Source organism: Gopherus evgoodei, chromosome 9, assembly GCF_007399415.2.
Source record: "Gopherus evgoodei ecotype Sinaloan lineage chromosome 9, rGopEvg1_v1.p, whole genome shotgun sequence".
NCBI classification, from domain to species: domain Eukaryota; kingdom Metazoa; phylum Chordata; order Testudines; family Testudinidae; genus Gopherus; species Gopherus evgoodei.
The window spans coordinates 55,952,869-55,973,631 of NC_044330.1; the positions used below are offsets into that span (position 1 = coordinate 55,952,869).

Sequence of the window (20,763 nt, forward strand, 5' to 3'; positions counted from 1 at the left end):
TCCCCCTTCTCCTTCCTCTGCCACGCTGGGGGGCCTGAAGTTAACAGAAAGGGGGGCAGGAAGGAGGGAAGCGCTCTAAGAAAGCCGACGCCGTATGCTTCAGTTGCCTCTGAAAGGCCAAAGAGGAGAGCAGAGCTGGGCCTGGGGAAATCTAGATTGTCAGGCCCAAGCCAGGCTCTGATGCAAATAGTAACTCAGGCTTCTGGGCATCTAGAAAAGCTGGTGGGATGGGACTGTCGAGTCATTTCATTCCATTATTGTTACAAATCCTCAGCCCTTCTTATGCCTCAACTACTTGCCCAAGTGCGCGCAGCTTTTGTTATTTGAACCCACCGACGCAGCAAAGATCTCACTTTACAGACAACACAGCAGATGCATGGCTGGAAAAGAGCCTGCCATGCCGAGATGAGCCAGTGTAATGTTTTGAGGGGCCTGTATAGCAGCAAACACTACGGGAATAGCAAGGCCCTGTTCAGTGCTGGCACGCTAGCCAGTGAGTTCTATGCAGAAACCCAATCTCACAACATAAATAACTTGCAAACACCTAGCATCGGAACTGCAGAAAATGACCCTGCTGCCTCTTTCCCCACTGAGCTCCATAGTGCGGATCTGTTTATGAAAGGGAGGAGCATACATTCAAGTTGGAACAGGCCCTATTTAAATAACACTACCGCCATCTACTGGACAAAGCGCAGAAGTGAATATAAAAACCAAGAACTTTGGTGGGGCACAAAGTTCTACCTTGAACTGATTTATATGTGAAGTTTGAAATGTTAGTCTCCCTGCCCTACTCCTCACTGGGGACCCTCGGGGATACGCGAGTACTGCAAGCTCTTCCTCTGAATTCTCCATCCCCAACCATTGTTAAACCAAGACTGGATGTTTTCCTGAAAGATCGGCTCTTGGAATTGTTTTGAGGCAGTTCTCTGGCCTGGGTCAGGTTAGATGATCACAATGGTCCCTTCCGGCCCTAGACTCTATAAAATCACCATGGGGATTTGGGGGGGGGGGGGCGCAGAAGAGAGAGACGCAGACTGGTGAACAATCTTAAAATACTGTTCCTGCATGCTTCTTCATGCCCTTGGGTCACAGCGTGCATTTTACAACTGATTTAATGGGCCGACCAGAGCAGAGACTCAGTCTAGTTACAATTATGGGGAGCAAGACTGACTATCGAATAGGTTCTGATTTTCAGTTCTGCGGGAAATCAGGTGCCACACTGACTGTCCCAGGAAGGACTAATGAGCTGACAATTCCATGACTGATTAAAAAAATTAGAAAAGTGGAAGGGCAGAAGAGAGGGAATCTCTCTCTACTTATTTGCTATGGCCACATTCAGATTAAAGTGATGACAATTTAAACACTTAAAGGGCAGAATTGGATAAGACAACCGATAGCAGCTGAATCACCTTCCTTGTAAATAAACTCTGCAGCGTGCTGTGAACACGTAACCCACTGGAACACAGGAGAGCTCTGGCACTGCTTCTGCCACGTAGTTACGGCCCAACACTCCCTCCCTTGTGGATAAAGAGCCTGTGCGCATGCCAACGTTTTGCAGCAGTGTTTTCCCTCAGGAAATCCCCACCTGCCAGGGTTGCTGCGATTTTATTAGCTCATGTATTGGCTCCTTTCTTCACTGTGAAATAGTCACACATGCACAAAAGGAGACTTTTGCTTGACATGAGAGATCAGTGAGGGTAAAATAGAGAGAGGGGCACTGAGATGTCTAACAAAATCCACCCCACACTTACAGTTCTTTCTCCAGCTGCTGCTGAATAAGCTTGGCCGATTTTGCCATCGTGATATCTAGAAAAAAAGTGGTTTAAAAAAATTACACTTGGAAGATAATTATTTTCTTTCTGAGACATGGAAAAGCAGGCTCCGTGTGGGGATGAACGCTCAGTGATAAGCCCCATCACTATAATATTATCACCTGGTATGTTAACCAGGGCCCGCCATGTGCATTAAGGCTGGCTGTAGTTACAGTCGACAGCAAGAGCCCCTACTTTCTGCAGCAGGCCAGCATGGCAAACTGGGAATTCTGCAGCTGCCTCAGGCAGAATACAAAATGGCAGGGTTTGTTTGAATTACATATGGAAGTGAACACCACAGCCAGGACAGATTCCCTTGTGTTATTTAGATATTAAATTATACTGACTTCACGTTGCCTGAGCTTTCAGTGTGCTGCAGGCATCAGTCTATTGGAGACAATTTTGCAAGACAGCTAATGCTGACATTCAAATTGCTTCTCGGTTTCAGAGGCAATACTGCATAATGCAGAGGCAGCTGACACTGCTCTCGGGGCTACTGTTTTATGCTGTTTACAGATTCAGGAAGACAACTCTGCACTCCATTCACCTTTGGAAAATTATCTTCCCTACCTCAATGGCTCGCTGATAAGCTGCCTCTCCCCGGGTAACTCCCATGCAGTTGGGATCAAAGCACCAGAGCCCCTAGCATAACCTGGAGAAGCAGGGCAGGTGATAGCATTCTTACCTAGAGCTCTTTGACTCTGGAATTAATTTCCCACCCTACTTTGGTGGGGCCCAAACTTAGAAAAACCTGGTGTGTCCTGTTGAGTTTTTTCCATGTGGTCCTGTCAAAGGACATGCCTGCTCTTTAGCATGCCTGCTGAAACCTGCCTCAGTTTCCCCTTCACTCAAGGCTCCTTAAAACATCCACACAAGCCAGATATTCAAAACATTCCAATTTACTATGTCCTGCACAAAAGTCTTTCAATACAGAACTCAAACTTACATAGCCTTTGCCCCAGTCCAAAGCTGGGCCCAGCCTCTCCTCCCTGAAGGCCTTCTGGCTCTTCCAGCACCTCTTGACTGGAGTTTGGCCTTTTTCATAAGCCTTCTTACTCCCTGTACTGTCTGCAGGCACCTGCCAACCCATCTCCCCCTTTATAAGGCCCAGGTGCCTTCTCTCAGCCCAACTGGGCAGAAGGGGTCACGGCCCCAGTCCCAGTTAAAGAGCCAGTTGCCCTTTGACAGGTCCCCCGCTTTTTGCCCACCCAACACCCATGTCAGGCAAGAAAAGAGGTACCAGAACACCGCAAACTCTGAGCTAACCCAGAAAGACTTGGCCTATTGAACATCCAGCCCCCAGCCCCTTGAGGCTGCAGTTTCCCAATCAATGAACAGTACCTTGCTTGTTGCAGGCTATCAGCAGTGGCAGAGTGTTTTTCAGCACGGTGCAGTCAGTCAGAACCTGGTACAGGAATTCTGCCACATCCTTCACCTCCCGCTGGAACGCTACGCTGTCCACGACAAACACGATTGCTCTGTGCAAAAGGGAATGAACACAACATAGCCATGTGGTTGGCAGGCTCAGACTGCCACGCAGCCCACACCCCAAGTCCTCAACCCCAGAGGGGTCTTCCCCCACTGGATTGTCACATGATCGCTCAGCATACTTTTATTTTGGACTCGTTCAGAGCGCTCCTGACAGAGGAAGGGGTCAGCACAGGCCAAGCCTTCCCATGCAGCTCTGCCAATTCACTTGAGCCCTGTCCAGAGCTAAGCAATCAATAGACTTTTCTGTTGACTGGCAATGCCGGAAAAGTCAGAAAAAAATCATTTCAGCTGGAACAAAGCCTCTCAGCTGGAACAGTTCACATGTGTGAACTTCGAAACATAAAATGAAAGAAAAATGCAAGAAAGCGCGGGCTGAGGGACGTATTGGCCGCTGCTTCCAGCGGCTCCCATTGGCCTGGAGCAGCGAACCATGGCCAGTGGGAGCCGTGATCAGCCAGACCTGCGGACATGGCAGGTAAACAAACTGGCCCAGCCCGCCAGGGGCTTTCTCTACACAAGCAGCATCCCAAGTTTGGGAAACACTGTCCTAGTTAATGGGAGCCATCAAGATTCCAAACCACCATTAATGGCCCACACTTTGCATAGTTACAATAGGACCCCAGAGTTATAGTTCATATTTCTGTCTGTTACAGCCGTCCCCCTGCTGCATTCCTTTTTCCCCTCTCCTTTCTGTTTGTCCTGTGTGGCCGCCCCTCCCGGCCATTGTGCTAACTAAAGTCACAGCCCTATTCATAGGAATGGCTTGTACAGACTAACTGGAACCATTGCTTTGCCTAGGGAGGGGGCTTATTGCTTCTTTGTTTGGCTCCTTTGTTCAGACCCGGGCTCGGTGTGGGGGGCACTAACCAGGGCCGGTGCAACCATTTAGGCGACTGCCGACGCTGGCATTTAGGGGGCGCCATTTTCTTCGGCAGCAACCGCAGTGGCTGGATCTTCGGCCGCCCCGGTCACCGCCAGCATTTAGGTGGAGGGAGCTGGGGCAGGGGAACACGGGGAGGGCTGCCTGCAGCAAGTAAGGGGAGGGCGGCACGCAGGGGAACTCCCCACCCCAGCTCACCCCTGCCCCACCTCCTCCCTGAGCACCCCGTGGCCGCTTTACTTCTCCTGCCTCCCAGGCTTGCAGCATCTAAGCTGCACAAGGGGGTGCCTCAGGGTGGGGGGAGGGAGCTGCCAAGGGGGGGGTACCTCAGGGTGAGAGGGGAGATGCTGCGGGGGGGGGGCGCCTCAGGGCAGGGGCATGGGGGGGCGCAAGGTGGAAGTTTCGCCTAGGGCGCGAAACATCCTTGCACCGGCCCTGGCACTGCCCAGAAATGCAAGACCTGACGTGGCCAGTTACTTAAGCATGAGTCATACCTGTGGCTCAGAACATGCCTAGGCATGCCTATGCTTACCTGCAGCCTTTCCCTGCCTTCTCTCCTCCCCTGTATCAAGAGGAGCCAATCAAAAGTACTGGTGGGAAACTGCCTGAGTTTGCCTTTAAAGCCGGACATTTTCTGATCAGACCTCGGAGAAGGTCCTTGCTTTGCCACCAGGTCTGATCAGCTAGGGGTCTTTGGGGGGCCCTCTCCCCAATCTCGTTTGTTTTGTGCGTACCCCCCTTTTTAAACTCCCCTCCCACGAACAACAAATTTGTGCCTGGAGATCTCCTGATTATTGTAAGCGAATCGAGTCCTCTCTCCATCCTCCGATGCTACTGCTGTTCCTGCCTCTGTGCTTGCTGCTGTCCTGGGGACTGGTAAGAACTCCCTCTTGCAGACTCCCCCTGTCCTAGCTGCTGGCCTTGTTTCCCAAGCAGACAGACCCAAAATAACTCCTTGGTCTGTATCTGTAATCTGTTTCTTGCTCCACAGCGCCTTTGCTGCTAAAAATTAGCCTGTGCCGCTGCTAGCTGTGCCTTCCTGGACTGTATCCTGGGCCACCGGCTTGCAGCCGCCCCACTGCTGCAGCCACCTGCCCCCCCCGGGGGGGCTGTACCCTGGGCACACACCACTCTGCCCTCTGGAACTGCTCCCCCTCCCGATCAAAGAATCGGCATAGTGTAAGGTGCACCTATTAGAATCAGGATCCTAGTCTAGATAAGCTGTAATTTCATTTTGCATAGCTGTGGTTAAGTTAGGTTTAAAGAATTGTTTGTATCGTGCTCTAAGTTAGGTTTAAAAAGACTTATAGACTCATAGACTCTAGGACTGGAAGGGACCTCGAGAGGTCATCGAGTCCAGTCCCCTGCCCTCATGGCAGGACCAAAGACTGTCTAGACCATCCCTAATAGACATTTATCTAACCTACTCTTAAATATCTCCAGAGATGGAGATTCCACAACCTCCCTAGGCAATTTATTCCAGTGTTTAACTACCCTGACAGTTAGGAACTTTTTCCTAATGTCCAACCTAAATCTCCCTTGCTGCAGTTTAAGCCCATTGCTTCTTGTTCTATCATTGGAGGCTAAGGTGAACAAGTTTTCTCCCTCCTCCTGATGACACCCTTTTAGATACCTGAAAACTGCTATCAGGTCCCCTCTCAGTCTTCTCTTTTCCAAACTAAACAAACCCAATTCCTTCAGCCTTCCTTCATAGGTCCTTCATAGGTCATGTTCTCTTGTTGCATTGTGTTCTGTTACTTGCTAATTTGTGTAGTCTTGGTTAAGTTAGATCATAAATAAGATTTTGCTGTGTTCTGTATAATTGTGGTTAAGTTTGTCTTCCCGCTGCCCTAACCCCCCCCCCAAGCTTGCCCATGTCTCCCCCCGAGCTCCCCAGTCACTCGTTGCAGTCTCTCTGCTGTTTAAACTTGCAGCCTGTCGGCTCTCTGTGTCTCCCTGAGTTTAAATCTCCCTCTGCAGCGCCACTACCTTTGGTCTCTGCTCCACCACGTGCTCCTCTTCCCCCATCCCCCATCCTCTACCACTGCCTCTCTCTCTCTCTCTTTTAATCCCTTCCCCCACGTGTTCACCCCGCTCCTACTGCTGCCAAACCTCAATTGTATTACTGAAGTCTAGCATAAAACCCCATTGGTTACCCTTTTCCTCTCTGACACACCTCACATTTTACATTTATACCACTGTGACACATTTTTACCTAGAGTTGTTGGTTATTTAACACATTTTACCCATAACTGTTAGTTGGTTATATGCTGTTATGACACACCCTTTACATAGAAAGTGTTAGCTACCTGTTACATTTATACTTCAGTGTTAATTGGTTTCCAACTGTATTGTACCCCACTATTGAAACCCCCTATACTATTTACTAAAAGAAACCCCTCCCCAATTGTCTACCTTAACAAACCCCATACCCCTCACTATTGAATTTTCCCTGTTTTTGCATTTTCTTAATAAAGTTTATTCTGCACCCCACCAGTGCAGTAGTTGTCTCCCAAAATCCCCTATCTGCTGGCAGGGTCAATTTCTAGCTTTAGACACAAGAACAATACATTCATACAAAGAGGATGAACACACTAAACGGCAGGTCTTCACTACCTGCCGATCCGGTGAGCAGTGATCAATATATCAGGGCTCGATTTATCACATCTACTGTAGACGCGATAAAAATCGATCCCCAATCGCGCTCCCGGTCAACTCAGGAGCAGCAGCAGTCGACTTGCCACCGTCCTCATGGCCAAGTAAGTCGACCTAAGATACGCCGACTTCAGCTACGTGAAGTTGCGTATCTTCGGTCGACCCCGCTGCTGGTGTAGACCTGGGCTCAGCAGCTTTGTAATGATACAAGAGACCTTTTGCATAAAGCACATTCCAGTTACGTTATATTTACACTCATAAGCATATTTCCCTAAACATATGGAGTGCAACATCACACACTTCCATGGGGGCCCACACAGGATGCACCTAAATCTGGACCAGGGTGCCCTTCTTGAGCTGGGCCAGGTGCTCTCCTGGGAAAGTCCTCAAGCCAGAGATGGAGAGAAGCACCAAGGTAAGTTCACCTCCCACTACTCTCCAGAACAGTTTCCTGTAATACTTCCTGACCGCCCAATCCAGCCCACTACTAAGCAGAAGCTGCCTACTGTGCTAGCAGGTACGAGAATAACATTATCAAATGCGTTTTCACTCCTGACCACGCCACAATTGAACCCAGAACCAGGTGAAAGGCTGGTGCATCAACTGACTGCCCCATCTTTCTCAGGCCGGAGCCAGGTCCATATAGCTGGGCAGACTGAGTGCAGTCCTGTTACCACCCCACAGAAGGTTGCTGCAAACAGAGAGCATAACGGGGCCTCTCTGCTCCACCAGGGCAATGATGAGGTTCAGGAGAGCCTGTGGATCCACTGGACCTCACTCCGCTCCACCTGCAGCCAATGTCAGGTGGGGAGAGCAGAATTAAAATGGGGAAATCTCAGGGTGGATTTGATTTAAATCACTAGTCAGAAAGACTCGATTAAATCATGATTTTCTACATAAAAGTGAATTCTTGTTGGTTGTTATAACCTTAATACATATTCTTCACAACTCGGAGATAGATGTAGGTTTCATTTTTAGAAGGTATCCACTATAGATTTTTAAACAGTGATTTATTTTGAAAACTTTTCAGATTAGTTTTACAGCTATATCAGAAAATGAATGCTTGTTTGGTTATTTCATTTACCAAAGGTAATTGAAGCAGATATTTATGAAGTCATTGGGAGGTGAACTATCTCCAATTCAACAGGTTAATCATTAATATTTGGAGGATTTTCTTGCTATGCTGTATTAGGAGTAGAACATCACAATACAGACATTTAAATTGTTTTATTTAACTAAACCAACAACGTTAAGTATTCTGGATATTTTTCTTCAACAGCAAACATTTAATATTTTTAAAAAACAACAAGCATATGCCCCTCGCTTCTCACATTTATCTCTAGATTTCTTCTTGTCCAGATCTGTTCCACCCCCAACAATCTTTTATTCATTGAACTTTTTTAAAACTTTGCACTTTTAGAGAGAGGTAACGGATTAACTCTGTGTAACAAATTTGCCAGAGGAACAACAGAGTTGAGGTCTGTTATTTCTTATCTCTATATATTATTTATTTAAAAACATTTTTACTGTTAACAAGCATGTTACCTCTGGAGACAAATCCACAGTTTGAGAACTACAAAACTAAGCATCTCTGATGGTATCTTCTAGACTGAGCACGGAGTCCCATTGGGTAGATAGAAAGATTAGCCTAAATAATCTATACAGAAGCTCCTGGAACCCCACAGGATGGGTCCCTAATCCATGAACTATTGGAACTCATTTACAATTTTTTTCTTAAACATTACATGAATATATTGTCTCATCCTATAGAATTAGAATTTATAATCCCCATTCCACATGAGATATCTTTGATCTAACACGTATCTCTAGATAGGTTTTTCCTCAAAAAGCATTTTATCAAAAAAATCCCATTTAAATAAAAAAATCCAATTTTCTAAAAATAAAAAAAAACAACTGATTTTTATCCACTCTGGGAAACCTGGCCTAGCTTGGGGCTCTGCTATTTCCTGGACGAGGGATGCCTGACTCCAGCCAAAAGCGTAAGGCAGCTTGCTGCCTGGATGAGCCATGTGGTGGGTGGGACTGACAAGGGGACTAGCCACCTGAGACAAGCCCAGAGTAGATAGGTGGGATGCTCCCAACACACCTATTCTGAAGTCTGATGTTTTCCTTTTTATTCTGGACACTGACGTCCCCGAAGGGGGTAGAATATGAACATGCCATAGCCAGAGGACTAAAGCACCATGACCCCTAATCTGCGAGGACCTGCAGTGTGGCAACCTGTGCACAGAGAGGCCACAAGGGGGCGCCACTCAGACAACCTAGTTACAGCAAGCAACCATCTAATTTGCATTTCTGTACATGCAAGTTACCTCTTGGCCTTGCTGAACTGTGAGGCTCTGTGGCTAAAGGTTACCCTGAGCGCTAACATCACCATGGCCCCTCCACTGAATAAGAAGGTTCAAAGGAGAAAACAACTTCCTTTTTGGACTTGTGACCTTCCTGCCGTTAGGATCCTGAGTTCTCAGTAGCTTTCTCCATCAGAATTTACAGGGGTGGTTTCAGAAGTTAAAACTGCAACAAGTGATCTATGGGTTTTCCAGCCTCACAGTCCCAGCAAAAGCTTGTATTTCTAAATAAGCATTATCCCACTCGACAATCTCAGACTGGGACAAGTAAAACACATCCCACCCACAAAGAAGCCATTAGCTGTTAAGTCAGTATCTTGTCTTTGAGAGCAGGTTTCCCAGAGGAGTGACAGAAAGAAATGCTCCCTTACTAGGACAGTCTCTGTACTATGCAAAATGGGAAGCAGAAGCACATCACAGAAGAGGAGGTAGGACACTAATGAAAATTTAACCAAAATTACAAACAAGCAACTATACTAGTTCTGTGGCTGACGTGAATGGCAATCAATGTACCTTCATTAAGAGCTTCCCCAAGCTACTGCTGGGGATTAGGGCTCGAGAGGAAGTGGGCCTGCAGGCTGGCCGTGGGATACCAGAAAGAATGAGATTTCTTTCTTAGCAGCATTGTTTAGGATTACAATTACCTCCACGTCTCATGTCTGAGCAAGCCTGGATTTAACACCAGGGAGCCAAGAGGGTAAGAATACATTTTGACAGGCTGAGGTGACGGATTAGTAGAATTCCTTTTCTGAACAGCTGCAACAGACAATACTGTTAGAATACAGATATTCAGGCCTGCTTGTAAAGGCCTATACTTTAAGAACTTAGGTGTATTTTTATCACTTAGCTAGTTACAGGGGTATAAAAACGAAGAATCAAAATCACAGTCCTCTTGTGTATGGGTCTTCTCTCACTAGGACAGTCCGAGGCCTTGTTCTTAGGCTAAGGCCCTTGGCTAAGCAGCAGAGGCAGCCATAAGCTCGGAAGCAAATAGTCACAGCCTCATATCCCAAACCAGTTATATTGAAATAAGGTGGCATTGAGCTTTTAGGAAGACGATCCTGTCCTGATAGTGACCATCACCACCAGATAAAGGAACAGATCTTAAGATGATTAAAGAAAACTTTGTTTGATAGCATCCTGTCTGGCAAGAAATCACGTATCAATGTTACAATATGTTAGGATTGGTTAGTTAAATTTCAGTAAAATGATTGGTTTAGGTATAGCTGAGAATATTACAATATAAACTAGCATCAAACAGGAAGCAGAGGGGAAACTGGAATCATGCTTGCTAAGCTGGGGTAACAAGAACAGGGAACGTGGAACAGGGACACAGGCAAGGCTCTGTGACGCCAGAGCTGGGAAGGGGGACATGGGGTAAATGCTTTGCGGCATCAGAGCTGGGAACGGAACGCTGGGGAACAGACAATCAGAGATATGCCCAACTGGTGTGAAGGGCTTCGGAATGTGCTTGCTTGGAAACTAACCCCAATAAACATTGCATTGTTTGCACTTCAGATGTCTGGTCTTTTGTTGCTTGCTGTTTGTCACTGAGGGCTTGTCTACATCAGAAAGTTGCAGCGCTGGTGAGGGAGTTACAGCGCTGCAACTTAGGAGGTGTACACATCTGCAGGGCACCACCAGCGCTGCAACTCCCTGTTTGCAGCGCTGGCCGTACTCCCGTTTTGTCTCGGGTGTAGAGGATCCAGCGCTGGTGATCCAGCGCTGGTAATCAAGTATAGACACTTACCAGCGCTTTTCTTGACCTCCGTGGAATAAGCAGGTATCCCAGCATCACCGAGGAAGCCTCTGGTAATCAAACTGGTCTCCTTCCCCAGCTTGCTCTCGCGTTCCCCAAACCCCGAGCAAGCAGGTCTCCTTCCCTGAGGTTTGCTGGGTGGTTCCGGGAACGCGAGAGCAAACCGTGGCGAAGCTGGTCTCCTTTCCCGGTTTGCTCTCTTGTTCCCGAACCCCCGAGCAAGCAGGTCTCCTTCCCTGCGCTTTGCAGGGTAGTTCGGGGAACGCGAGAGCAAACCGCGGCGAAGCTGTTCTCCTTTCCCGGTTTGCTCTCTCGTTCCCCGAACCCCGAGCAAGCAGGTCTCCTTCCCTGCGGTTTGCTGGGTGGTTCCGGGAACGCGAGAGCAAACCGCGGCAAAGCTGGTCTCCTTTCCCGGTTTGCTCTCGCGTTCCCCGAACCCCGAGCACGCAGGTCTCCTTCCCTGCGGTTTGCTGGGTGGTTCCGGGAACGCGAGAGCAAACCGCGGTGAAGCTGGTCTCCTTTCCCGGTTTGCTCTCTCGTTCCCGAACCCCCGAGCAAGCAGGTCTCCTTCCCTGCGGTTTGCAGGGTAGTTTGGGGAACGCGAGAGCAAACCGCGGCGAAGCTGTTCTCCTTTCCCGGTTTGCTCTCTCGTTCCCCGAACCCCGAGCAAGCAGGTCTCCTTCCCTGCGGTTTGCTGGGTGGTTCCGGGAACGCGAGAGCAAACCGCGGCAAATCTGGTCTCCTTTCCCGGTTTGCTTTCGCGTTCCCGGAACCCCCGAGCAAGCAGGTCTCCTTCCCTGCAGTTTGCTGGGTGGTTCCGGGAACGCGAGAGCAAACCGCGGCGAAGCTGGTCTCCTTTCCCGGTTTGCTCTCGCGTTCCCGGAACCCCCGAGCAAGCAGGTCTCCTTCCCTGCGGTTTGCAGGGTGGTTCGGGGAACGCGAGAGCAAACCGCGGCGAAGCTGGTCTCCTTTCCCGGTTTGCTCTCTCGTTCCCGAACCCCCGAGCAAGCAGGTCTCCTTCCCTGCGGTTTGCAGGGTGGTTCGGGGAACGCGAGAGCAAACCGCGGCGAAGCTGGTCTCCTTTCCCGGTTTGCTCTCGCGTTCCCCGAACCCCCCTTGAAGCCGCCCAACAGCGCTGCAGTGTGGCCACATCTAACACCACTTGCAGCGCTGGTTGCTGTAAGTGTGGCCACTCTGCAGCGCTGGCCCTATACAGCTGTACTAATACAGCTGTAACAACCAGCGCTGCAAAATTTTAGATGTAGACATGGCCTGAGTGTGGGAGAGTCAGGGCCCTGCACCCCCCACTTCCTGCGATTCACTGAGACTCTCAGCCAGCCAGTAAAACAGAAGATTTATCAGACAGGAACACAGTCCAAAACAGAGCTTGTAGGTACAGAAAACAGGACCTCTCAGTCAGGTCCATCATGGGAGGGTAGGGAGCCCAGACCCCAGTGCTGGGCCTCCCTCCGTTTCCCCAGCCAGCTCCAAACTGAGACTCCCTCCAGCCCCTCCTCTGGCCTTCGTTTCTTTCCCAGGGCCAGGAGGCCACTTGATCTCTTTGTTCTCCAACACCTTCAGTTGGCCCCTTGCAGGGAAGGGGCCAAGGCCATCAGTTGCCAGGAGACAGGGTGTCGGCCATTCTCTGTGCAGACAGCATCACCCCTGCCCTCTAGGGCTCTGGAACAATCACACATCCTTAACCCACCACCTAGATCCTTAAGAACTGCATAGGGGAAACTGAGGTACCCACACAGTATTCAGAGAAAACAGTAAGAACAGTCCCACATTGTCACACTGTCTGCATGACAAGAACCAGAGAAATGGGAGGGTGAAGGGAAAGCCCTAACAAATACTATCAACAGCAGAGGGTTTAATGCATCAGCAATTGGTTCTTGTGTTCAGAACACTTCCCAAGTCAAAGACATTTTTGGCCTGACATCTGGAGGCCCTATGTTTACAAGAGCCAGCCATTTTGCTACATCTGGTGATCTGCTCAGAAATGAACCAGAACTGGAAAGCTGAAGATCACAATTGAGGTGCACTGGAAGAGGCTCGGGTCTGGAACACTTGGGGCAGATTAGCAACATGAACGCAGCACAGGCTACACACAGGGCAAGAGAGCTTGCTCACCCCCTGCTAACACTATGGTATGGATGGCTCAGCCATTCCTACCAGTTATCAGCTGATAACCCCACCAAAGACATCCCGACAGCCCTCCCAGTGACTAACATTAATTTTGGAATGTAAAAGAGTAATTCATTTCCCAAAGCAACCTTAGCCTGAACTCAGGCCACTATCTGAGGCTGTGGACCTGGACACAGAGAGAAGTACAGGATTTCACTAGCATGGGAAAGATTTAAGAAAAGAGGAGAAGTCCCAAGGAGCAGGGATTGTACTAGCTTGGGGTGCTGAAGATCCACTCAAGCTTAATTGTGCCCCCTCCCCTAAAAAAAAACGAACCAAACATCCTGGTGGGTTCACTTTCTTAGTGCTATTTCAGAAAGCTGTTATCAAAAATCCAGCAAAGAACTGACTTCAGCTCTCTCTATGCTGCCCTCTGGGGCAAATCCCCTGAACTAAGAGTTGCTCCATTATATAGAAGTTTGGAATATGTTGAATAAAATGTTGGGAATGCAACTCTGCTAAATTCCACCTGCATCCTCTGTCTGTACAGTGGGGCCAGGCAACTATGTTATCCTGGCTGTCACACTGTAAGCTTTGCAGGGTTTGACATGAACAGCACTGGCATGGAAGGCCTCCAAGGAAAGCCTAGGTGCTGCACAAGCGACCTTGTTGATTCAGTACCGTAGGTGACTTTCTGCTCAAAGGCAGCACTGAACCCTTGCCCCAATCAGCATGGGTCAGTGTGCTGGACAGGTGGGGGTGCTGTCTTACCAGGGATGCCAGTGTGATGGTTGCTTATCATGGTATGAAGCAACACCTGCAACGTGCAGACAGAGTTGAGTGGAAACCTCCTTCTGCTCTCTCCAGAAATGTACACGCCAGTTCCATGCGCATTTCCTATTGCCTTCTACCACTCTCTTCCCACGCCCCTCCCCCAAACTGACATGGCAGAGCAGTTCCGGGGGATGGAAGGGTAGAGGAAATGAAGGAGGTTGCACATTGGTTTTTGACGTTATAACACAAGGCACAAGAGAATAGCTTTACAGGGGGCTCCATATTTGCTTAAATCTCTCTCAACTCACTCCCCAACCCAGCCTTCATATCATAATTTGGCCTCTCTCCATTTACAGACTGAAGCATCCATCTCCTCCATTCTTCAAACACTTACCTAGCTGTAGCTTTGAACCTCTCCAAGAACTGAAGTCGCAAGCTTTCATGGCCTGGGAGGTCAACCAGCGTCACACTAGAGCCCTGTAAACGGATCAGAAGCAGTAACAATTCCATCGATATTTAATCTACAAATATGCATGATCATGCAGGTCTGGGTAATAAAATATGTAACAAGACATACAACAGTTCATATTCTACAGACAGCCATGGCCTATACAGCAAACAAGACTGCTTTGCAGTTCCTCAGTCCCCTTTGGTATCATCATTTCTCCTACAGCAGGTGAGCCCAAAATCCCCCACTTATTTGCTGTTGATAGGCAGCTTCTATACATGAGTGTAAGAGGCCCCCATGCCACCATCACAACTCTCTCTTTCCTAGGCCAAGCTCCAGGCTGACAAACTGCTAGTTAAACCTTTCCCCACACACTTCACATGTTCACAAGCATGGTTGTGTTCTGTGTTGCTACAACTAGTTATAAGTAAGGCTGAGAATTTGTCATGGAGGTCACAGATTCCGTGACTTTCCAGGACCTCTGCGATTTCTGCAGTGGCTGCTGCGGCTGTCCCAGGGACCATCTGAGCAGCTCAGGCAGCCCAAGGCCCAGCCACACCAGTTGCTACTGGGGCAGTCTCAGGCCACTGCACCCCCCTTCCCCAACAGCAGCAGGAGTTTGGGTGTGGCAGGGGGGCTCAGGGCTGGGGCGCAGGAGAAGGATTCGGGCAGTGCTTACCTCATGGAGGCTCCCCAGAAGCGGCAACATCCCTCTGCTCCTAGGCAGAGGGGCTAGGTGGCTCTATGCACTGCCTCCGCCTGCAGGCACCACTCCTCCAGCACCCATTGGCTGCAGTTCCTGGTCAATGTGAGCTGCAGAGCCAGCAATCAGGAAGGAGGCAGCGTGCAGAGCTGCCTGGCTGCATCTCCCCCTCTGCCTAGGAGCTGAGGGATGTTGCCACATCCAAGGAGGCACTGAGCCAGGTAGGGAGCCTGCTGGCAGTGCTGCCACCCCTCCCAGCTCCAGGGAGGGGATGGGGAGAAATGCGAGTAAGGAGTCCGAGGCTGGAGTCACCGTTGGGGGTAGGCACGGAGCCCTGGGCCAGCAGCCAGAGATATGGGGCTGGCAGCCAGGGGCAGAAGCAGAGATGGGTGTCGCTCCCTCACTGCCCCCAGCAGGGGCTGGCCCAGGCCCCAGCCATGCACCACTAAACATTCCTCAACTTCCCTCTAGGGGACCACGCCCCACAGATTGGGTACCTCTGCCCTAAAATTTGTATAGGCCTTTCACACACGAGGGGGATAAATATGATTCCTGTGGCACCTTATAGACTAACAGACGTTTTGGAGCATGAGCTTTCATGGGTGAATACCCACTTCTTCAGATGCATGTGGTGGAAATTTCCAGGGGCAGGTATATATATGCTAGCAAGCAAGCTAGAGATAACGAGGTCAGTTCAATCAGGGAGGATGAGGCCCTGTTCTAGCAGTTGAGGTGTGAAAACCAAGAGATGAGAAACTGGTTCTGTAGTTGGCAAGCCATTCACAGTCTTTGTTCAATCCTGAGCTGATGGTGTCAAATTTGCAGATGAACTGAAGCTCAGCAGTTTCTCTTTGAAGTCTGGTCCTGAAGTTTTTTTGCTGCAGGATGGCCACCTTAAGGTCTGCAATAGTGTGGCCAGGGAGGTTGAAGTGCTCTCCTACAGGTTTTTGTATATTGCCATTCCTAATGTCTGATTTGTGTCCATTTATCCTTTTCCGTAGAGATTGTCCAGTTTGGCCAATGTACATAGCAGAGGGGCATTGCTGGCATATGATGGCGTATATTACATTGGTGGATGTGCAGGTGAATGAACCAGTGATGGTGTGGCTGATCTGGTTAGGTCCTGTGATGGTGTCGCTGGTGTAGATATGTGGGCAGAGTTGGCATCGAGGTTTGTTGCATGGATTGGTTCCTGAGCTAGAGTTATTATGGTGCGGTGTGCAGTTACTGGTGAGAATATGTTTCAGGTTGGCAGGTTGTCTGTGGGCAAGGACTGGCCTGCCACCCAAGGCCTGTGAAAGTGTGGGATCATTGTCCAGGATGGGTTGTAGATCCTTGATGATGCGTTGGAGGGGTTTTAGCTGGTGGCTGTATGTGATGGCCAGTGGAGTTCATGCCTCCAGCTTCCATCCCGGACACATCACACGATCCATTGTCTACAGCCAAGCACTGAGGTATAACCGCATCTGCTCTAACCCCTCAGAGACCAACACCTACAAAATCTCCACCAAGCATTCTCAAAACTACAATACCCGCACGAGGAAATAAGGAAACAGATCAACAGAGCCAGACGTGTACCCAGAAGCCTCCTACTGCAAGACAAACCCAAGAAAGAAACCAACAGGACTCCACTGACCATCACATACAGCCAAACTTCAGGACCAGACTTCAAAGAGAAACTGCTGAGCTTCAGTTCATCTGCAAATTTAACACCATCAGCTCAGGATTGAACAAAGACTGTGAATGGCTTGCCAACTACAGAACCAGTTTCTCCTCTCTTGGTTTTCACACCTCAACTGCTAGAACAGGGCCTCATCCTCCCTGATTGAACTGACCTCGTTATCTCTAGCTTGCTTGCTAGCATATATATACCTGCCCCTGGAAATTTCCACCACATGCATCTGAAGAAGTGGGTATTCACCCACGAAAGCTCATGCTCCAAAACGTCTGTTAGTCTATAAGGTGCCACAGGATTCTTTGCTGCTTTTACAGATCCAGACTAACACGGCTACCTCTCTGATACTTGATAAATATGATTATAAGTTTACAAATATTAGCAGCGTGAGGGTGGTGTTAGACTTAAATAACTAAACTTCAAGTTGAACTCAAGCTTAAAGTTTTGCTGGAGATTTTCGTGGCTTCTTCTGGACCAGCCTCCTTTCCTCATATGGTTCCGTTCTCATGACTCCTGCCCCATTAGCGCCATGCATCCTTTATTTAGCTTATGAACCCAGCTCTTAATATCTAAATAATCCTGCAACCAACCTCCTTAAAAGACTGGAACAAATCTGTACTTTCTAGATCAAAACACTTGAAGACATGATGAGCCAAAAAAAACAAAAATAAAAACTGAAAACGGAATGAAACCCACTTGAGCTTCTCAGACCTCCATTCCCTATTTGCCCTTCCATCACAGATTTGTCCCAGCCTCTCCAGAAAGATTCTATCCCAGGTTAAGACCAACTGAGTGAAATTTTAGGCAGACCCGTTCCAGTTTTAGCAAAGCTAGGAGAATGAGACACCAAATCAGATGTACAGCTTCTGCTTTACTACGCAGAGACTAGCGCCTCTCTCTGCAGTATCTGACTGTAATCAGCAGTAAATTCTAAGGCTACCAGCTCTCAACCAAACTTGTCATACCCCAAGAGTTTTATGCAAAATCGAAACCAGTGTCTGCTTACCTTGTCATTACTGACTCTGTAAACAGCAGAGCTATCAGTTATGGAGGTCTGGGTGTTTCGGTAAGTGCCTGTTAACAGCTATTAAAAATAAAACAAGAGAAGAAAATCAATCCTATTTCCAGGCTTCCGAAGAAATGTTTTTTCTACTCACTCACTGAAATTTCAGCAAAACAATGGAATTGTCTGTTTTAGGAAATGTTAAATCTATTGTTTCCTATCATTCCAGGAACCTCCCAATCAATTAACATTGGCTGGCTCCATCTCCATGGAACACTTCCATCCCCCGAAATGAAGGACTCCAATATCGAAGTCAAAGCTGCCATTAATGCTTAATCACAGTCCAGAATGATATGCAACTACAATGCTGTAGGCAGTTTCCTCTCAAGAAAACACTTAACATTCTTTGCTATGTATCTCAGCAGCCTTACTGGAAACAGAATAGGGACACTGAAGACGACCCAAGCAAACAAAAAGTATCGTGTCAAGCTATAATTAATTTTTACTTATGTATGAACAAGTTGTTTCATCCCTGATTTTAGAAATCAGGCTGATTAAACAACATTTAGAACAAGGTAATGGAAATACAGGAATATATGAAGAGATGAACTCAGCTTTGAGACTTTTAAAAAAAAAAGAAAATATATGTCTGGTATTTGGCCCACTTTATAATCAAGCTGATTGGGAAAGGGTGATAAATTTAAATACATGTTTTAAAAAGGCATTTACAAAGTCGTCATCATTTCCAGTTCTTTCAAAACTCAGTAAATATGTGCCAAATAGAAAAAAATAGGTTTTCTAATCTTCATGTTTCAAGGAGCATTTTGCAAACAAGAGGGAATAAAACAAAGTGCAGCAGATTCTGTATATTAGCAACCCCCCTCAGTGGCCTGCAAAAAATTGCCATTATCCAGCAGTTGCCAATAAGCGGAAGGCACATTTGCAGGGCTGCAGCCAGGGTAGGAAACGCTGGCCTTCGAATTGTAGGACTGCAGCCAAGGAAATGTGCCTGTGGGCAGTGGGGCTGGCAGCCCAGATGCTCGGGCTTCTAGAGTGAGTAGAGGCAGTGGGAGTCCACAGAGCTACACAGCACCTCATCTCTCCAGGGACTGGGGCTCAGCACATCCCAGCGGTTTCTTCCCTGGTGCAGCCCGGGGAGCACAAGGAGAGGTACCATGAAGCTCTGGCATCTGGGCTGCAGCCAAAAGTGAAAGTAAACCAGTATGGTACGGTGTACCGGTAAGAAAATGGCTGCCGATACACAGCCAACCCAACCGGCGGGCGCCGATTGGGGGGGAGTGGGGCAAAAAGGGCAGCTGTCTTGGGCCCTGCACCAGTGATCAGAGCTCCGAGCCCTTTAAATTGCCACTGGAGCCCAGGCTAGGCTAGCTGAGGGAGTCTAGCCCCAACCCCGCCCCTTCCACTTGAGGCCTCCCCCTCCACCTTGCCCAGGACCCTAGCTGCCCTGTGTCTGTTACGTTACTTTCCCTCTTGGCTGCAGCTCCTTTCCCCAGCCTCCACACAGAGCCCTCAGCCCCTGACCACCTGTGCAATCTCTATGCACAGGCAGGCTTGCTGGGCTGCAGTCCCAGAAGGAAGCACTAAAGGCTGCAGGCAGTTTGCTAGGCTGCAAAGAGAGAAGGCCCAGTCCAGCACTTCCTTTCTTGGCTGCAGCTTGCAAACCTACCTGCAGCTGGAGCTTTCCTCCTAAAAAATTGTCCTTAATAAATGGCATGCCACTGCCAACATCTGAATCCCATTAATCTTAAAGTCAATAGGACAGGGCTGATTCCCAACAAAATGATACTATTAACCGGAAGCTGATAACATCCAGATTTCTATTAAGCAGAATCTACTATACTTGCAAGTTTTAATTTAAAGAGCCTTCTCCTCTTCCACAAATGCATCCAAAGAGCCCAATAAAGGTTTGAAAAGAAGAGCACGAGCCATGCAGTTTTCATTCACCTTGCCAATCTCAGTAGTAGGAGTACTATAAAACACACCAAACTTGACTTACTCGGACAAACAGCAGTGTTTTTCCTGAGTCACAAAGGCCTACCAGAAGCACTGTCCTCTGGCTGCTCTTCCTGCCCTGGATAAGTTTCCAAACCACTGTGGACAGAGGAAAAATTACAGGATACCAGTATATGACCAAGTGTGCATCTGTACAAACAAATTTTGGATTTGTAATTCGCCATCAGTGGAAGTACTAGTCTAGATACAGCTCAGATGTCTTAACCCTTTTTATCTAACCTTGCTCTGAGCATTATGGACAGCACCTTCTCAGGCTTTTGAGTTTCATATTGACAAGGTTTAATACTACCTGGTATAGATGAACAATTAGCTGTTAAAATTAAATAATACTCCCTTTAATTTTGCAAGTCCCACCATCTTTTCTCTAAATCTCTCTAGCTAACAAATGGTTCATACAAAACTTTTCTAAATTTTCCAGATAGCCAAACTTCACTGAAAACTCATTGACCACATCTGAAGATATTCAGCTGCAATAGAGCAAAGGCTCTGAAATCCTACTTTTCCATGATACAAAAGCCAAAATTTTCTGATAATAAAAAACAACAAAAATCTGTGGTTTTCCACAATTAAGATAAAACGCTGACCTTTAATTTCCTGAGCCCCAATATATATAGGTATCAGCTTGAACACGTTTTATTGATATACAAAAGAACCTCATTTATCCGAGCCTCCATATTAAGCGAACCACCAACCAACCACCGGGGATGACTGCCTGAGCTGCCCTCTTATCTTAAAATAAGGGATAGAAAGCTGTTTGCCAATTCTCCTAATTATCCCAATTTCTGATTATCTGATCACTGACCTGGCCCCAGTCCTAATTAGATCAGATAAATGGGGTTCCACTGTAAATTAAAAGCGCATTGAAAAATCAACTACAAGAGGGAGTGGTTGGGCGCACTGAATTTGGGACACTGTACTTTCAGTAAGTTAGGGGGTTGGGGTACCGAGCCGGGGGGGTTAGGCCAGGCAGCCTGTCGGGGTGGCCGGGGGAAGGTGGGCCGGGCCGAAGGGAGGCGAACCGGGTAGGGGGTCGG

General features: G+C 48.2%; 1 protein-coding gene across 1 annotated transcript in view; it reads right to left on the reverse strand.

Moving 5' to 3' along the window:
- TF (transferrin) overlaps positions 1–20,763 on the reverse strand; it is a 54,879-nt gene that overhangs the window by 3,813 nt on the left and 30,303 nt on the right. The window contains exons 21-25 of the mRNA XM_030575766.1: positions 19,713–19,807; positions 17,699–17,776; positions 14,261–14,343; positions 3,153–3,289; positions 1,752–1,806 (exon numbers count right to left, since the gene is read on the reverse strand). Coding sequence (XP_030431626.1) covers positions 1,752–1,806; positions 3,153–3,289; positions 14,261–14,343; positions 17,699–17,776; positions 19,713–19,807 — 448 coding nt within the window. The remainder of the gene's footprint in view (positions 1–1,751; positions 1,807–3,152; positions 3,290–14,260; positions 14,344–17,698; positions 17,777–19,712; positions 19,808–20,763) is intronic.